We start from the raw sequence: 19,514 nt of genomic DNA, 5'->3' as shown, positions 1-19,514 counted from the left end.
CCATCCTGCTGCTGGGCCTCAGCAATGACTTTGCTGGGTCCATCCTGCTGCTGGGCCTCAGCAATGACCTTGGTTCGTCCATCCTGCTGCTGGGCCTCTGCAATGACCTTGCTGGGTCCATCCTGCTGCTGGGCCTCAGCAATGACCTTGCTGGGTCCATCCTGTTGCTGGGCCTCAGCAATGACCTTGCTGGGTCCACCTTGCTGCTGGGCTTCAGCAATGACCTTTCTGGGTCCATCCTGCTGCTTTGCCTGAGCAATGATCTTGCTGGGTCCATCCTGCTGCTGGGCCTCAGCACCGATCTTCCTGGGTCCATCCTGCTGCTTTGCCTGAGCAATGATCTTGCTGGGTCCATCCTGCTGCTGGGCCTCAGCACCGATCTTCCTGGATCCATCCTGCTGCTTTGCCTGAGCACAGACTGCCCAGGAACCTTCTGCTAGAACTGCCACATTCTCAACGACCGTAATGAAATAAAATGGTCTACCTTTGTTTTGCAGCGGCAGTGACAGTGTGGAGTATGACGACTCCAGCTCTTCCTACTCTTCTCTTGGGGACTTTGTCAGTGAAATGATAAAGTGTGATATAAACGGTGGAACGCCAAGTGAGTCTTCCTGAAGTTAGACCTGAGTGATTCATAGAGTGTGATGTGAGTTTAATGGTGTTACACTATGTGCCCTTTGTAGATGTGGACCCCCTGACGCACGCAGCTCTCGGAGATGCCAGTGAAGTTGAGTTTGATGACTTCCAAGAATACTCAGGAGAGGTGGTGGAAACAGGTCTTGACAGCGAGATCTCCCCTGAGACCAATCAACCACGTTCAGGTTCTAGTACAACAGCCAGCAGCAGCCCAAGTACGGTCATCCATGGGACAAACACGGTGAGTGGGTGATCGGCCTCTCCATACTGCCGTGTCACTAGCCTATAAACAGCCATCCTCTAGCGTACAATGTAAACTGTATGCTCCAATTTTTCCAGCAAGAATCTGCTGATTCTACCGAACCAGACGAAAAAGTGTTGGGAGCGTTGCAGAATCACCTACCTGTTCTGCCACCCACATTCCCCCGCCTGGGGTTGGAACGGCGTGAGAGTGAGGTGTCCTCGGTTGGTGGGGAGACACGAAGGCGCGAGTATGACAATCCCTACTTTGAGCCACAGTACGGATTTCCACCAGATGAGGAGAACGAAGATCGAGGAGAGAGCTATACCCCAGCTTTCAACCAAACCGTTAATGGCACACGGTGGGAAGCCGTAACTATTCATACTCAGGGGAAAGAGGGTCCTATTGGTATATTCCAGGCATATGTATGTGGGTATAATGGACACAATATATTGTATTGAGTTCCATGACTTTCTAGTTTCTATTGCCCCCCCCCCCCCCCCGGCAGACATCGGCCAGTCCGAATACTCATGGGAACGCCCTAAAAGCACTGGGGCATTCCATGGCCATGCCCCATTCCCATCATTGTCCGCCCCCAGCTCCTCCCTCCCCACAACGAACAGCCCGGCAAGTGTGTGACTCAACAAGGCCGTTCGTTGCCGATGTCTGCATAACATTTGCCATTACATTTAGATAATATTTTTTCACAAATATAATGCACTGTCCCAGACTTAATTTCTACCTTATGAAACTGCCTTTTTATTCTCAGTTCCCAGAAGCCTCTGCTTCGACCCAATAGCCTGAAATTGCCAAGTGACTCTGATGCAGAAACGGATTCCCGAGGCAGCTCCCCTACCTCAACCGTGTCCAATAACAGCAGCAATAACGAAGGCTTCGGAGGCATCATGTCTTTTGCTAGTGAGTATTTGGTGGTGTACTGGTGGGAAAGCAGACGGAAGAGCGTACCAGTATTGCCCCTTTCCGACCGCACTTTTTACGCGTTATTTTGCTGTTTTTTTACCGTTTTAATACGGTAATTTGTGCAGTCTGAAAGGTGCGGAGTGAATTTACCGGTTCTATTGAACTGGTATTTGTAAACGGTAATAAAGCAGGGTCCTACCCGTTTCAGACCCGTTTTTATTCATCCACTGTTTTCTATGGGTTAAAACGGGTTCAGTGTTGTGAAGGAACAAAAACTGAATTGAAATACCGTTTAAAGACGTGCGGTGTGAAAGGGGTTTTAGCTGGCAGACCCGTTTTTAGAAACGTTTTAAAATACCTGGTCAAAGCCAGTTTTGCTGTCTGAAAGCAGCATACAGTATATGTATCACTGCTTCGTACACTAGCCAGAGAGTCCCCTCTTCCACCTTAGAATTTGCTATGTGAATCTGTTGTGTTTTTATGTATTTGTGTCCACATGTGTGATATGTGCACAGGCATGTTTTGCGGCTTGTAGTTCCATCACCTTGGACACCAAACAATTAAACTCTTCTGCATTCTACACAATGGGGGAAATTTACTAAGATGTGTATTCTACTTCACATGTGATGTTGCTCTGGGCAACCAATCAGAATCTACTGCTTATTTATTTAGCACCCTCTAGAAGATAGTAGACAGGATCTGATTGGTTGCGCATAGCAACATCACATGTGAAGTAGAATACACATCTTAGTAAATTTCTCCCAATGACTTCTGTAGATCTTCATGTTACAGTCCAACCCATAAGGGGGTCAGTCACAGGCTGACTCTGCACTTGGGATGCCAATCCCGAGTCATTTTTCCAATCCCGGAATTCAGGATTGAAAAATGCTCAGTCGGAATCCCAGGATTGGTTTCCCTAACAAAAAAGAACTCCGGGCCACCCCACATAATTAACCGCATGGCCAGGAGCCGGGGCGGGTGCGGCAGGGAGCCTGGCGGGTTGGCAATGCTTAGCCGGGCGGGCGGCGGGCTGAGAGCCGGGCCGGGACAGCGATACAGGCGGAGCGCCTGGGGTCAGATGGAACAGCTGACATCCGTGGCGAGACAGAGGTAGGGTGGTACGCCTGGTGGCGGTCGGAACGGCTGTGTGGCCTGTGCAGCGCGACCTGTGGCGCGGTCACGCTGCACAGAGCTGGATAGCCGAGGAAGGCGGTATTTTCTCCAGTCCCTGTTATGGCAGGAATGCGCTTCCCATCCTTGGCTGGATAATTCCTGCTCATTTGAACACACGTTCCCCGTTCACATTCCTCACTGTTCCCCTGTCTCCCTTTACAGGCAATCTGTACAAAAGTCACAGTAGTAACTTCAGTTTGTCCAGCTTAACGCTTCCAAACAAGGGCGGACGAGATAAGGCGACTCCGTTTCCCAGCTTAAAAGGTAAGTGCTCCCTTAACGTAGGAGAGGTATAGTGAAGTATTCTGGGTTCCAGTTTAACAAAGGTAAGTGCCCCAAGCACAGAATAGACGTGGACAGAGCATCGCTTCTGCATGGGACGGTAAGAGTCACATGTCGGAATGGGGCACATTGTAATGTACGTTCATACACCATAAACCACTCCATCGTATCCATTTTGTGATCAGTTGAATCTGTTTGCCATGCTTTTTTTTTTCGTTTATTTTTATTTATTTTTACTTATTGCTGCATGCTCCTCCCACTTGGGATGAAAGGTCAGCAGGAAGTGGATGGGGAGTTGGGAGAAGGTTAGTATGAACTGCGTGTAGCGCGTGATCCAGGATGTGCTAAACATTGTGGGTGCATCACGCTGTGTGCTGGCAAAGTGTGTGATACCCCAGAGGTTTTCTATTGCCTGTAGGTGTATTTGGCTTGCTGTGCTACCCACCATCACAGTGTCTCTTGCAGAGTGCTGCTTATACTCTTTTGACATTATGTAATCGGTATCACAAACGACCGCTTTCCCGTTTTTAGTTTAAATAAAAAGGTCATACTGTACGAATGTCGCTAGAGCCAAACTTCCACGTGAGAGCGGGCTTTATAGTTTACACGCATAACGTTTTGGATAGGGAAGTGTAGGTATAGATTATCCTTCCAAGATAAAGAGGAGGGCACTTGGGGGAATGTGTATCGCGTCATGGAGAGGTGGGGTTGTTTCCAAAAACAACCAATCAGCAGCTGTCATTTCAAATACTGTGATCATAAATGACAGTTAAAAGTTGATTGTTTGCTTTGGCGGTTTCTCCACTTTATACTTGAGTTTAATGAACTTCCCCCTGGCTTTGCCCTCTGCAGTGGCAAATGACGCTGATAAATAGTGTATCACGGTGCCATATTGGTACAGTGTGCTGGAACCAGTGTAGTATATACAGCCAGCATTTTGGTAGCGCAGCAGTTCTGTATAGTCCTGCTGTCGGGTCTCATGACTAGTGGGGGTCTACTTGGTTTGTACAGGTTGAATCTCTTGTATCCAAAAATCCAAGATCCAAAATCCATCACTTTTTGTGTAGGCTGATGTGACACTTTTTACTTTCTGATGCTCTAGGGCAGTGGTTCTCAAACTTGGTCCTCGGGACCCCACACAGTTCACATTTTCCAGGTCACCCGGCAGGTGCACAGGTGCATTCATTACTGTCTGACACATGTTAAAAGACCCACAGGTGGAGATAATTATTTCACTTGTGATTCTGTGAGGAGACCTGCAAAACATGCTCTATGCGGGGTCCGGAGGACAGAGTTTGAGAACCTGTGCACTAGATCAGTGGTTCTCAACTTCGGTCCTCAAGTACCCCCGACTTTTGCAGGTCTCCACACAGAATCACAGGTGAAATAATCAGCTCCACCTGTGATTTTTTAAAATGTGTCAGTGAATAATGAGTGCACCTGTGCACCTGCCGGGTGACCTGGAAAACGTGCAGGGCCGAGGTTGAGAACCACTGGTTTTGTGAACAAAAGTACTAAAAATATTGTGGAACGTTAATGTCAGGCTATGTATGGGAAATCTCATTATGGCAAATATTCCAAACTACATCGAAATCTTAAATACTGTACTTCCTGGTACCAAGCATTTCCAATACAGGAGACTCAACCTGTGTATACCGTACGTTCAGCTCATTCACCCCGAGGCACGCCAAGTGTTTCAGTTGCTAGGTTGGAATCAGCCATCTCATTAAACATTCCATTATTTGGGTTCTTGGGCAGACTTCTTCCACCCCCAGCCCTCCCCTTCTTACCCTCGTGGGACCGGGTTTAAAATTCTGAACAGTAAGTGTCCACATATGGTGAAAGTATCAACCTGTCCAGGAGAGAAGATGAGGAGCGTGTGATCTAGAACTTATCCTTTATCTGACTAGGTAGGAGAGAGTAGGTAGTAATGTGGGATGTGGGTGCCCATCGTTAATGATGGATCGTACTGTTATATCATGTAAGCTTAATAGAGTCTACAAGTTTCTCTGTGGGGTTGACCGTTACGTGTCATAGTGTATGACTTCCCCATAGGTCATTCGTTCCCAAACGCAGACCACAAGACACCGCATTGAGGTGTCTTGAGGTCTGTTGCTACTGTTGTATTGAGGACAGCGTTTCGGAACCATTGCCGTAGGTGATTAGCAATTTAAAGTTCTAGCTCTTTGACTGAATTGATTGATTGGTTGTCACTAACCTTGCATTTTTTGTCCCAGTATTTGGGCTTAATACTATAATGGAGATTATTGCAGACTCCGGGCCTGCCCCTGCAGAAGGTGGGTGCCTGTAGTACGAGGTCTGCATGTTCATAATCCCAGCATCCTCTCTGCCATACTACCATATTGTCATCGGTCACCATCTGTCACGTATTGCCTTGTGCCCGCTCACCGGTTGTGTTCTAGTTCTTGCCGCTACGGTCACGCCCCTAGCGTCATGTGATCCATCCTCTGGCCTCCATGTTTTCTACAGGTCATGGGTTGCTGGAAACACCATCTGTTACTTTTGCTCCTCTTCCGGTAAAAAATAAAAACTTGACTTTTTTTTTTTAAACTGAGTGGTGAATTTGATATGGACCAATATAATTCCGATCATCTCCCCTGAATGTCGGAGAGCGTATCTGGGTGCATTTGCTGGGAAAATCTTAAATTCGCCCTTTAGTCAACCTTTTTGTTTGTTTTCCGTTCTTTGTACTTATCTCAGTCATTCTCTTTCTAACTTCCATCATCCCGTACCTGTGTTTGGCTGAACTCTGCATAATGTTTCCTCCACCTGTTCCCTCACAGCCAGCAACAGGCGTGCGCTTGTAGACCAGAAATCCTCTGTGATAAAGCACAGCCCGACCGTAAAGAGGGAATTTCCTTCCCCGCAGGGAAGAGCAAACAATTCTGGGTAAGTCCGATTTTTACGACACGCCTGTGGGGGGTTTCCCATTGGCAAGAAACACCTCCTTTTATTCATCCCTGAATTATCTCTCCAATTATTATTTATTAACAGTTTCTTATATAGCGCACACATATTCCGTAGCGCTGTACAGAGAATATTTGAACACTCACATCAGTCCCTGCCCCAGTGGAGCTTACAATCTATATTCCCTACCACATGTACACACACACAGACATTCTAGGGTTAATTTTGTTATAAGCCAAATAACCTACCAGTCGTATTGTCGACCAGACTTAGGTCGACACCGGTGGGTCGACAGGCAGCAAGGTCAACAGGGTTCTAAGTCGACATGGGACAAGGTCGACATGGGTTTAGGTCAACAAATGCGTTAGGTCGACATGGGTTAGATTGACAGGTCGCGAGGTGGACATGGGTTTTTTAACTGTTTTTTTTAACCCGAAAGTCGACACAGTCGTCGTAAACACAGTTGGAAGTCAACCACAGCCCCTCGCTGCGCTCGCATGCTTCGGGCACACTATTTTATTCTCCCACCACGCCCTAGTGGATGGTAGGGCATGAAATACCGCCTGTCAAAAAACAGTGAAAAAACCCATGTCGACCTGTCGACCTAACCCAAGTCAAACTAATGCATTTTACGACCTTGTCCCATGTCGACCTTCATCCTTGTCGACCTAGCACCCTGTCGGCCTAATGACTGTTGACCTACGTCGGGTCAACAATACGACCGTATCCCTTTTGGATTGTGGGAGGAAACCGGAGTACCTTGAGGAAACCCACGCAAGTGCGGGGAGAATATACAAACTCCGCACAGTTAGGGCCATGGGGGGAATAGAACCCATGACCTCACTTCTGTGAGGCAGTGATGCTAACCATTATACCATCCGTACTGCTATATAAGTTACTTGTTGGGGGCAGATGTATGAAGTAGTGATAAGGGAAGAGAAGTAACCCATGGCAACCAGTCAGCACTGAAGAAACATCTATCATTTGCATAATATAAAATGATACAGAGCAGCTGATTCTCCACTGGCGTACTTCTTCTCCCTTCCATATTTACTAATCGGGTACTAAGTACAAGAGAGAGAGGATTTGCCAAATAATGGGCACTTGCATAGGAACCGTAATCCTTGAATAAAGTCCCTTTTCCATTTTCACCACCCACCATAATTTGTTCGTGGTGTGACACCAGTGAGGGACTCTTCACCGACTCTTTTCTTTGCAGTGAGAACCAGCAGTTCCTGAAGGAAGTGGCCCTGAGCGTCCTAGAAGGACAAGGAGTAGGGTGGTTGAATATGAAGAAAGTGCGCCGGCTGCTGGAGAGTGAACAGCTCCGCGTCTTTGTGCTCAGCAAACTGAACCGGACGGTCCAGACAGAAGAGGACGCACGGAATGATGTCGTTCATGAAGTGGTGAGTTCAGAGCCATATTAAAGGGATTGTCCACTTTGTACGCTCATTGTGGGGATTCCTGAAACAGGGAGCCAGTTTGCACTCTTTCTTTCCCCCTTGCTCTCTTTCCACTCACGTATCACTTTGTATATCCTTCCACTTCACCTCCACTTTCTATATCCTTCCACTCCACCTGTGTCTCACATTATGTATCCCTCCAGTCCACCGCCGCATCTCAAATTATGTATCCTTCCACTCCAGGCCGTCTCTATTACCTCATGTGTGTGTATCCTTACGCATCACATTTCACTTTGTATATCCTTCCACTCCATATCTAGCATTTAGGAAGCTTGATACTATATAAGTTACAGGCAACAATATTCACTAATTAATTATACCAAGTACCTGTTTACAGCTTTGTAAAAGAAGGACCATTGAGATTATGGGAAAATAATAGGTGGTAGAAGGTTTTATGTCCAGGGATAAAACATTGACATTTTGTACAAAACTCTATCTCCACCAATTCACAATCTGCTAAGAAAAAGTATGCTGAAAGGTGCATTTAAATGCAGGACTGCCTTAGGCATTCAATCTAGGATCACGGCTGTCGATCCCTGCCAACAGCCATGATCCTGGCCTGTTTGCAGTCAGCCCGACAGCTGAGTGACAGACGGGATTCAATGTCCCGCCTGCCGATCAGCGGAAAGGGTGCGTGGCCGTGAAAACGGCCGTGAATTGGCTATCTGCGGCCAGGATCGCAACTATCCACGGCCGTTATCGGCAGAACGGGCCCGACAACTTCTAAAGTCGGGCTCGTTCGGCCGTTATCCCGCTTCAATGCTGTCGCTAAAGAAAGCACTGAATAGGGAGACGCCGCTATTTCCCCCGTCGGAAATGGTGGCGGCACATTGAATACCCCCTTTTTTGTCTTAAGGCCGCCATCCACTAGTGCGCTTTTTATACAATTCCAACGCATTGTTGCGACGCATTGCATGAAAAGTGTCATATCTCAGGTTCTTTTCCCTCAACTGTGATGCGTGTTCCTGTGCGCATTGTAATCGCAGATCAGACAGTCTGCCATGAATACTTGCCGCTGCCCATAGCCCTTGCTGGGATGGCATGCGATACATCGTATACAAAAGGACCACATACGATACCTCCCACTAGTGGATGGGGGCCTTTATTATTGGTACGGTCTTAGTCCAAATGTTAGAATAAAGGGCATAAAATTGTTGATAAAACTTGATGTCACCCAGCCAATCATGTCTCTCTCTTCTTGCATAGGAGATCAACAAAAAAGTGTACAAAGGGATGCTGGATATACTGAAGTGTACGGTGTCCAGTTTGGAACAATCTTACGCCAATGCTGGACTGGGCGGCATGGCCAGTGTCTTCAGCCTGCTAGAAATTGCTTATACTCACTACTACAACAAAGGTAAAGGATGCTGCCTATGTTGCCAGATCAGAGGACACGTGTCTTATGATGGGTTCTGATCATTATAGACTATTGCTATATCTTTATTAACTATTAACATATCTTTACCTTTTTTTTTTCCTTACCGCTTCTCTCCTCAATCTTTATCTCTCTCCTTTATATTCCTGCCCACCTCTCTTCCCCACTTTCTGCTGTATGTTCTATTCAATCCTCTCTTTAAGAGCCTGAGAAAAGGAAACACAGTCCTTCCGCCGATGGCACTGTGACCCCCGTGTCTAGGCATTCTGTCACCGTCCCGCGAGGAGAGTCTCGACCTGCCCCTCAGCTGCCTGCCCAGCAGCTGCTTCCTCCCCGCCCATCAGGTCCCGGGGGCCGGGTGACACGGGAGTTTGACACACGGAGTCTCAAGGAAGAGAATTTTGTGGCTTCCATTGGTGTGTATAGAGCAGAAGATAAAGTACATGAGGCAAAGCGATAAGCGTCTCACTGCATTACCCACCTCCAGCATCACCGCTCCGCCCCCTGCCACGCCACATTATCCGCTCCCAGATTCCACCCATGGTCACATTGCCCTTAGGGATTCCCCCTTCTCTCCATCCTGTAAGCCTTTTCTAATTACATTTCCTGGAGGTTCCCTAGTAGTGGTCGACAAAATGGCCACAGCTCATGACGTCCAAAGGTGCTGCGTATTGCTAGCGTAGTGCGCAGTGGTGTATTAAATCTCAATCTACTGTCCTCCCCAGTAACTATGTGTGGCCAATCACTGTCCTCCCCAGTATCTATGTGTGGCCAATCACTGTCCTCCCCAGTATCTATGTGTGGCCAATCACTGTCCTCCCCAGTAACTATGTGTGGCCAATCACTGTCCTCCCCAGTAACTATGTGTGGCCAATCACTGTCCTCCCCAGTAACTATGTGTGGCCAATCACTGTCCTCCCCAGTAACTATGTGTGGCCAATCACTGTCCTCCCCAGTAACTATGTGTGGCCAATCACTGTGCTCCGTATCGGGGAGTGCCGGGTGCGGCTCCTTGCATCTGTCACCAGGTGCTCATAGGCCAGTGATGGCTAACCTCGACACTCCAGCTGTTGTTGAACTACACATCCCAGCATGCCCTGCATCAGCTATAGCATGGGCAAATAGTAAAACTGTAGCATGGCATGCTGGGATGTGTAGTTCAGCAACAGCTGGCGTGTCAAGGTTAGCCATCACTTTCATAGGCCAGTGATCTTATGTGGGAGACACAGGGAGGCTACTGTGGTTTTCCTCTGTGGCTGATGTCAGACACCCAGCTCCACACACAGGAGGAAGCAGGTACCCTGCACATACAATCTGTAGGAGTAAATGCCCCTGGCTAGGGGAGCTGGGGATGTGTCTCCTACAGCTTAGTGGGGACAATTACAGCTTATGGGCCAGATGCACTAAACTTCAAAACTGATAAAATGGAGAGTGATAAACAGCCAGCCAATCAGCTCCTACCTGCCATGTCACAGGCTGTGTTTGAAAAATGTCAGGTAGGAGCTGATTGGCTGGCTGTTTATCACTCTCCATTTTATCACTTTGGAAGCTTAGTGCATCTGGTCCTATGTCTGTCTCAGTATAGGTAGTTCTCACTTGCATGTACAGTATAGAGACTATTTTGTGTGGTGCCATGTAAGGGAGTCTGTGCCAGGGCAGGTGCCAAGCATCTATGTCAGTCTTTTTTTTTTTTTTTTTTTCAAGTTCAGAGCTATTATGTAATTCTGTGCATGTGCCTAGTATGTGATTCTGTGCCAATGCAAGGTTATGCCAGTGTAGGTGCTGTGTTGGAGACTGTGCTGGTGCACTGATTATGTATCTGTGCCCGAACAGGTGCCCTGTGTGTGTGTGTGTGTGTGCCAGTGCAGGAGAGAGCATGCATGCGAGTCTGTGCCAGTGTAGGAGAGAGCATGCATGTGAATCTGTGCCAGTGCGGGTGAGAGCATGCATGCGAGTCTGTGCCAGTGCGGGAGAGAGCATGCATGCAAGTCTGTGCCAGTGCAGGTATTAGCATGCATGCAAGTCTGTACCAGTGCAGGTGTGAGCATGCATGCATGCGAGTCTGTGCCAGTGCAGGTGAGAGCATGCATGTGAGTCTGTGCCAGTGCAGGTGTTAGCATGCATGCGAGTCTGTGCCAGTGCAGGTATTAGCATGCATGCGAGTCTGTGCCAGTGCAGGTGTTAGCATGCATGCGAGTCTGTGCCAGTGCAGGTATTAGCATGCATGCGAGTCTGTACCAGTGCAGGTGTGAGCATGCATGCATGCATGCGAGTCTGTGCCAGTGCAGGTGAGAGCATACATGCGAGTCTGTGCCAGTGCAGGAGAGAGCATGCATGCGAGTCTGTGCCTGTGCCAGTGCGGGTGAGAGCATGCTTGCGAGTCTGTGCAATGTGGGTGAGAGCATGCATGCGAGTCTGTGCCAGTGCATCAGAGAGCATACATGCGAGTCTGTGCCAGTGCAGGAGAGAGCATGCATGCGAGTCTGTGCCAGTGCAGGTGAGAGCATGCATGCGAGTCTGTGCCAGTGCAGGTGAGAGCATGCATGCGAGTCTGTGCCAGTGCGGGTGTGAGCATGCGTGTGAGTCTGTGCCAGTGCGGGTGTGAGCATGCGTGCGAGTCTGTGCCAGTGCGGGTGTGAGCATGCATACGAGTCTGTGTCAGTGCAGGTGAGAGCATGCATGCGAGTCTGTGCCAGTGCAGGTGAGAGCATGCATGCGAGTCTGTGCCAGTGCAGGTGAGAGCATGCATGCGAGTCTGTGCCAGTGCAGGTGAGAGCATGCATGCGAGTCTGTGCCAGTGCAGGTGAGAGCATGCGTGCGAGTCTGTGCCAGTGCAGGTGAGAGCATGCGTGCGAGTCTGTGCCAGTGCAGGTGAGAGCATGCATGCGAGTCTGTGCCAGTGCAGGTGAGAGCATGCATGCGAGTCTGTGCCAGTGCAGGTGAGAGCATGCGTGCGAGTCTGTGCCAGTGCAGGTGAGAGCATGCGTGCGAGTCTGTGCCAGTGCAGGTGAGAGCATGCATGCGAGTCTGTGCCAGTGCAGGTAAAACATCTGATTTTCATTCCAATTAACCAATTAGATGGCTGGAAACGTCAGTAGTAGTGTATGGCCAGCTTAGAGTGCAGTGTAATTAGTTGTGTATATGTGACGGACATTTTGTTAATGGCCCTGGGCTGAATCAGGCAGAATGCGTACTTAACCCCTTCACTGCTGAGATTTCTCAGTCCTGTGCTGAGCCCATTTTGTGAAGTTTGCACACATCACATTCTTCATTCACTACTTTCTCCTTCATCCACTAGGTGGCACTGGAGTTCACCGTGGGGGACTAGGAGGGCGACTACCAAAAGCATGGGCGCTTTAAGAAATGAAATAAGTGTGGCTGACTCCTCCCCTTCTATTGCTCTCTCCAGGACTGATAGAAATGTTATTTTCAATTCTGTTTTATTTTGTGCTACTTTTACCTGAGGACAGATGGGCAGCTTATGCCACTGCCTGTCTGCACCGTGGGAGCTGCCTGGGGGACCCCAGTGCCACTACTTGTGGTTTGCGCCACGGTCCCCGGCTCCTGAGACCACATCTCTCAGTGACTGGATGCTGCTTCATTACGGGTGAGGTACAGCCCTCCTGCCATAACGCCATCGGCCAGCACGGCATTTGCAAGTATATCCCGGCTCCCTGTTACATACCTCCCAACTGTCCCAATTACCACGGGAACGTCCCAGGTTTTTGGGGACGTTCCCGCGTCCCTTCCGCGGGCCGGCAGTGTCCGGGGGGGGGGGGGGGGGGAGGTGTTTCTGCTGGCCTCAGAGGGATCTCTTTTTGCCGCTGGCTTCAATCCCCAGCGTCTGTGAGTTACAGTGGGGACTAAGAGAAGCAGTTTCAGGAGAGATAGGCTGTGTAACCAAATGTAAGTCATAGCGCTCCTGTGTTGTATACCATAGCGCAGTACTGACTTGTGGCAGCCTCCTTTTTCTAACTCTCCTATCCAGTCCCTTTTTCTTTACTCTATTGCTCCTCTATTGTGTGCATAGTGTGCATTGTGCGGTTGTACTATGGCAGGAGGTACCTCACAAGGTGATAATTGTACACAACACCCAGTGTTACCTCCCCAGCAGGACATCCCTGCATGGGCCTCACAACCAACACAGGTTATTTCCCATTTATCTTCCGAATTGTCAGCCTCACAGAAGGATAAGGAGTCAGCCTGGTCCCAGCAGGCGGATCTGACATCGGCTGTGGACTCCCTTACCAGGGCCACAGCACCAGGGGACCCTGAACCTATAGCCCCTCCAGTTTTACCTAGCTCAAACAGGCTGTTTCCTAACATAGAGGATACAGATGGGTCGGATGATGACTTGCCGCCTTTAGAAGAAACTGCCTCCAGAACCGGTTTCTTAGGGGTTAGAGGACCTTATCGCCATGGTGGAATCTACCATAAAGGCCTTATTGCTGGCTCATCCACAAATGTTTAGTAAAAGACGCAGGCAAGCAGCTGCTTTCGCCTGTGTCAGAGGAATTGGACCGCCATTTAACCCCTTGAGTGGTGGGTTTTTCTGGGGCAGGACAAACCTACCAGGGCAGGTTTGTCCTGCCCCAGCAAAACCCACCACAGTTCATCAGAAGCCGCCCCCCACCTCCCCCCGCTCACCCCCTCACCTTTGCTCCGGCGTTAGTACGCCGGAGCTCCCGTGCTGCCGCTGCCCCAGCCGCCTGTCAGTCATCAGACAGGCGGCAGGCTCGGGGACGTTTTGCGGCGGCTCGGGAGGACTCTGGTGCCTGAACTCACCTGACTCCCCTAGAGCCGCCCCGAACATCCCCGAGCCTGCCGCCTGTCAATCACTACAACTAATTGCGGCGGGGGCAGGGGGAGCTCCGGCATACAATTGCCACTTTTGCCACCGGCGTACAATTGCCACCGGTGTACAGAGTGGCCACTGGGGGGCTGCCCGGACAGGTGATGCGCCAGTGGTGCACACCTGGACACCACTGGCGCACACCTTCATTTTAGTGGTATGCCCGGAATTTTTCCGGGACAGCCCGCTGCGGCAGCGCAGCTGAGCCCAAGAAATTTCCGTGCATACCACTCAAGTGGTTAAAGGATGCTCGTCTGCATCCTGATGAACGTTTTCAGGTATCAAGTAGATTCTGTACTTCGTACCCCTTTCCTGCAGATAGCAGAGAAGCATGTGAGACTCCACTGTCTGGATCTGTTAGTCTCTTCCCAAGAAGACAGTATTACCCATTCCGGGTATCTCTTCCCTTAAGGACTCTACCAATAGGAAGTTGGAGGCTACCTTAAAGACCATCTACACAGCTGTAGGGGTATTACAGCATACTGCACAGGTGGGATGTTGGGTAAATAAGGCAATGGAGGCCTGGGCAGCCCAGAAGATATCCAGTGTGGTCGTTTTGGCTCCAGGCCTTTCCAGCTCTGTCTGCTTCACCAGTGGTCGGGCTCTCATCTCACTCTCCATCACTCTTACACCGTGGGCTCGTCTCTCCCTAGCCTGGTGGCTCAACTAATTCAACCTCCTGCAAGGAGAAGAGATGAGGAATTTGGGATTGGACCTCCCTCACCACGGACACCGTGTGCTTCTCCCGGTAAACATTCTTGAACTATGGGCAATCTCCAACGCGGTGTTGGAAGCGATCTCTCAGAGTACAGTCCGACAACACCACAGCCATGGCATACATTAACAAGGTGGGCCGCGCCGCCATGAAGGAGGTCAGTCGGATTCTACTCTCGGCTCAGGACCACCTCGCGGTAATCTCGGCGGTCTTCATTCCCGGTGTAGACAACTGGGAAGCTGACTACCTCAGTCAACACGACGTACATCAGGTAGAGTGGACACTCCATCCGCACGTCTTCCAAAGTCTGATATTTCGTTGGGGATGCCCCCAGATAGACTTGATGGGGTCCCGACAACCATCAGTTACCCCTGTACTGCGCGCGGTCTCCGGATCCGGCAGCATTGGGGGTGGACGCACTCCTGATCCTGTGGTGCTCCCAGTTTATCTCTTCCCTCCATTTCCGATGTTACCACAGATCCTTCAACCCATTCGCAGGGAAATGGTCCCGTTTCTTCAAATACCACTTGACTGGCTGCGCAGGTCCTGGTACACCATTCTAATGTCTCTGCTCGTGGACGAACCATGGCCTCTGCAATTGGGAAAGGACCTGCTTTTCAGGGTCACTTTGTCCATCCGGGCTTAGGGCTACTGAAAGGTCCAGAAAAGTGGAAACCTCTGTTCACTTTATCGTATCTGGAGAGCATACATTTCATGGTGCGAAGGTCGCCAGGTCTCACCCAGGGGTTCAAGCTGGCTCGCCTGCTCTTTTTTCTTCAGGCTAGACTCTCGGCAGGTCTGCGCCTAGGCTCATTAAAGGTACAGGTTTCCGCCCCTTTCTATTTTCTTTTTGCGCAAAGTGGTATTATTAACTCAGGTGCAGACCTTCTTTCAGGGAGTTTTGAAAATTCAACCCTCCTTCCGACCTCCCACGGCACGGTGGGACTTACATTTTAGTGCTGTCATTCTTACAATCTCTGTTGTTTGAACCTTTGGAATCAGTAGACCTCAAGTACCTTACCTGGAAGACGGCCCTGCTCTTGGTGCTGTCTTCAGCCATGTTGGTATCGGACTTAAGTGCACTGTTCTGATGTCCACCGTTCTTCATTTTCCATGACGATAGTATGGAATTGCGAACACAGTCATTGTTTCTTCCTAAGGGGTTGTGTCCTCATTTCACATCAATCAACCGATTGTTGTGCCTGCCTTCCTGGACGATTCTGCAAACTCTGAATGTAGTGTGTCCCCTTAGAATCTACATCTCCAGGATAGCTTCCATACAGAAATAGGACACTCTGTTTTGTTTGACTCGGCAAAACCAGCTTGGTTGGCGTCTAAACAAACTTTAGCTAGATGGCTCGGCCTCACCATTCGTCAGGCGTACGTGGTGGCTTCACAAGTAACACCTTCCTCTATTACAGCACATTTAACGTGATCGGTTCGTCCCTCTTGGGTAGTTGGCCAAGGGGTGTCTGCTCTACAACTATGTAAGGCCGCTACTTGGTCCAGTCAGAGAACCTTTATCAAGTTCTACCGGTTTGACACCTTCGCCGCTCAGGCTTCCCAGTTTGGACATTCGGTGTTGGGAGAATCTTTGCGCCGTCCCACCTGTGATGGGAGCTCTGGGACGTCTGCACTGTGAGCTCCAGTGTCACTTAGTGGATAAAGGAGAAAATGAAAATGTACTTCCTGTTAAATCCTTTTCTCCGATTCCACGGGTGACACTGGACGCCCTCCTGGCGCTGCTCTTCTGTACATTTAGGTTACATTCCTCTTAATTAAAGTCTCCTACCAGGATTGATTCCGGTTGTCTGTTGGAACTCCCTCGTCGTTTATGTGTATGGTTGTTCTGTTTGCAATTTCTTTTCTTACTATTCCTTTTTTGTATGTTAGGATGAGTGATGTTAAACCTCCTCTTCGGAAGTATGTTTTCTTCCAGCTCCTTCCGGGCACAATTACTCAGACTGCCTGGGAAGTGGAAGTAGAAGGGGAGGAGTCAGCCACACCTTTAATTTCTTAAGGTCCCCATGCTCCTGGTAGTCCCCCTTCTATTCCCCAAAGTGAACTCCAGTGTCACCTGTGGAATCGTAGAAAAGGATTTAACTGTAGGCACAAAATCCCAGTACACTTAGAAGGGGAGGTGGGGGGGGGGGGGGGGGGCTGGTGTTGGAGGTGGTGGGGTGTTAAGTTACAGTTAGACTGTGAGGGTGGGGTGATTTGGGCAAAAGGTGGGTAACTATACGTTCTTACCCCTGTAGGGATCCCTCCACCCAGATGCCGGTATTCTGACTGCTGCCAGTCATCCGCGTGTATCCCCTCAGGGACCCCTAACAGTGCATGTGTTACAGACTTCCTCAGTATCACTGCAGATGTTTCTGGGTGGTGCCTGGCAGTATGTGTGCATGGATGTATCTGACTGGGATCAGTGTATTAAGCTCTGTACAAACTTCTCTGTGACATTTGCAGAATGTGGTTTTCTGTGCAGGCTCTTTGTACCCTTGGTTTTCTACCAGGGCTGTTGTATGTTGTCAGGGAGATGTTTTACCGTGCATTCATTCGTTATATCATGTGATCTACATGATCCTGTAGGAATAAGGCGCAGCTTAGATCTGAGATTGCTTGCTGGGACTTGTAGTTTAACAGCGCAGGAACATGGCTTTGTCTATGTACTATGTATATATATGCCTGTCCGTATATATACATCTATAAATGGATATTTATGTATATTGTGTACACATACATAAATATAATTACGCAGCTATTAATTGTGCCCTTTCTCTCTAACACCCTCCCGCCATCACAATTGTGCTCACATATGTGATTTTGGTGGGTGGGGGGCAGGAGGTCTCTGTGTCCATTTAAGGCCTATCTGATTCACACCTGACTCTCTTTCTGTCTTTCTCTCCCGCTTGCAATGCATCTTGGGTAGAATTGTGGAACAACCATCGGGAAGTGAAAGAGCAAAAAGCTATGGAAAAACTGAGTAAGAATCCAGAGAAACCCCCCAAACCTTTCCCATATCTGCCAGCAGAGAGGCCCCAGAGAGACAAGCCTTAGGTCTGTTCCAGCCAATCAGCAATTGACTTGTGCTGGACAGTAGATCTAGAACATCCAAATAAAACATTTTGTGTTTTAGTTGCCGACATTTTAGAATTCCAGCACCTTTCCCTGTTTATACCATAAGGGATTAACCTGGATCAAAAATGAGATTTCTTTATCAATTGTAAAGATATTTTGATTACTTTATTAAACCTCCTTTTCGACTTAAAGGATAATGCAGAGAGGGAGGGAGCGCAGCACAGTTCAGAAATTCAAATAGTGGAGCCACACCCACAGCCACACATTGCCATTCCAAACTGACTATCTGGCAGTGGGTGTGGCTCCCCTATTTGAATTTTTGAACGGCGATGCAGCCCCTCCCCTGGAGCCGCCACTGCTCATCTGTCTTTATAGGGGCTCACAAGTTCAGGGTTCAGAGTTCAGGGGTGACTAATGCCCTTTAAGACAACATTTATGTAAACTCTTTTCATCACAATTTGTAGGTTGGTGGCAGCCATTTTGTTCATTGGACTTTAAAATGTACTTATAACTAAATTACGGGATTGAAACACAATCCGGGGATTCCCGGGACACCCCGGAGCGAGTTAATCAATGAAAATATTATTGTGCCCGCCAGCGCACACATGCAGCTTCAGTCACTGATAGTCCAGCAGTCTGCACAGCGCAGTTCCTGCACTCAGGGTAGAGTGGGGCACAGGAACGGACGTGTGCAGCTACACCGGCTGTGACTAGTGACTCCCCAGACACTCACAGAGCAGTGACTGTACCACTTGGGCCTTATGTGGCGGGTGCCACTCGGAGAGTGTTACTCACTGCCACCTCGCCACAAGGCCACGACTCTCACTTGGCAGGCAGACCTCTGTTTAAGCGGGTGGGTGCGGCTCTTGGAGGGGTAGCCTGGTGTGGGTTTGTGCAATGTGACCTTCGATGTCACACAGCCGGTCCTGGATGATGCTGCACTTAAACCAAGTGCTCAACGCATCTCTGCTTAAAACAAATTTGCGGACCCATGCCGTAATCCCAAGATTCAAATCCCAGCATTTGTGGACCAAAATCCTGGGATACCGCCGTTCCTTGAGTTGTCTGCCGTACCCATAACCTACAAAGCAGTACGGTGGCCATTTTGTATTCTTAATCAGCATTGATAAGAGTGTATTCTGTCAATTCCCTGCATGCTTAGTGATGTCACAAGTAAAACTTTCATAAGTATCAGTTTATCGCATACCATAGCTCCTCCCCTTGTTATATAGATGACTGATTATACCAACTTTATTGGTCTGCAGACGAGAAAAATGGCTGCCAATTTATTATTGTGATACTGCGAATTACTTAGTGCACATAGAAGATAGCTTTGGTGTGAAATTGACTCTTCAATTAAATAGGCAAGGGGGCATATCAGTGTTGGTTCTGCGGCAATGTAATATATGGAGATAGTTTACTTACAAGTGAATGTATCTTCTACTTCTCCTACGTAATGCTCCGTGTCACCAAGAAGAGAATTGATAGGTATTCGGCATCTTGTTACAGCAGGGCCCGTTCTGCTAATATCACTGTAATACTGTGTGTAGTTTCCACCAAGGGTTACCTGCAGAGCCGGTTATAAAGCAGACTGCAAGCCAGTAATGACCGTCCACATATAGCTACAAGGGATTTAGTTGGCAGAGGCTGTCTGATGCGTTGGTACCATCAGTCTGGGACATTCCGGGTTGTGCTGGCAGATTTGCCATTGGTGAACGATTTGTTGGGGTTTCTTGTCCTGAGTTAGTAACTGTAGTGGTGAACTCGCTCTCCTCCCTTCCCCTCTCACTCACACCACCCCTGTTCCCCCCTCCCCGATTTTAGCGCTTTTTAATCATGCTTCCGCTTCT

At 49.0% G+C, this 19,514-nt stretch overlaps 1 protein-coding gene across 37 annotated transcripts in view; it reads left to right on the top strand.

Moving 5' to 3' along the window:
- MADD (MAP kinase activating death domain) overlaps positions 1-19,514 on the top strand; it is a 101,199-nt gene that overhangs the window by 54,631 nt on the left and 27,054 nt on the right. For 16 of the 37 annotated variants that reach the window (XM_083164410.1, XM_083164428.1, XM_083164432.1 and 13 more), the window contains 10 exons: positions 498-601; positions 684-877; positions 976-1,238; positions 1,647-1,795; positions 3,134-3,235; positions 5,491-5,550; positions 6,058-6,163; positions 7,401-7,587; positions 8,851-9,001; positions 9,223-9,435. In XM_083164410.1, coding sequence (XP_083020536.1) covers positions 498-601; positions 684-877; positions 976-1,238; positions 1,647-1,795; positions 3,134-3,235; positions 5,491-5,550; positions 6,058-6,163; positions 7,401-7,587; positions 8,851-9,001; positions 9,223-9,435 — 1,529 coding nt within the window. Of the gene's footprint in view, positions 1-497; positions 602-683; positions 878-975; positions 1,239-1,646; positions 1,796-3,133; positions 3,236-5,490; positions 5,551-6,057; positions 6,164-7,400; positions 7,588-8,850; positions 9,002-9,222; positions 9,436-17,515; positions 17,570-19,514 lie in introns of all 37 variants that reach the window. The other 21 variants (XM_083164415.1, XM_083164400.1, XM_083164399.1 and 18 more) reach the window with 5 other exon arrangements.

This window comes from Crinia signifera, chromosome 11 (assembly GCF_055691185.1).
Source record: "Crinia signifera chromosome 11, ASM5569118v1, whole genome shotgun sequence".
NCBI lineage: Eukaryota > Metazoa > Chordata > Amphibia > Anura > Myobatrachidae > Crinia > Crinia signifera.
Note: the sequence above shows the minus strand (reverse complement) of the source record. Positions and strands in the feature narration are given on the sequence as shown.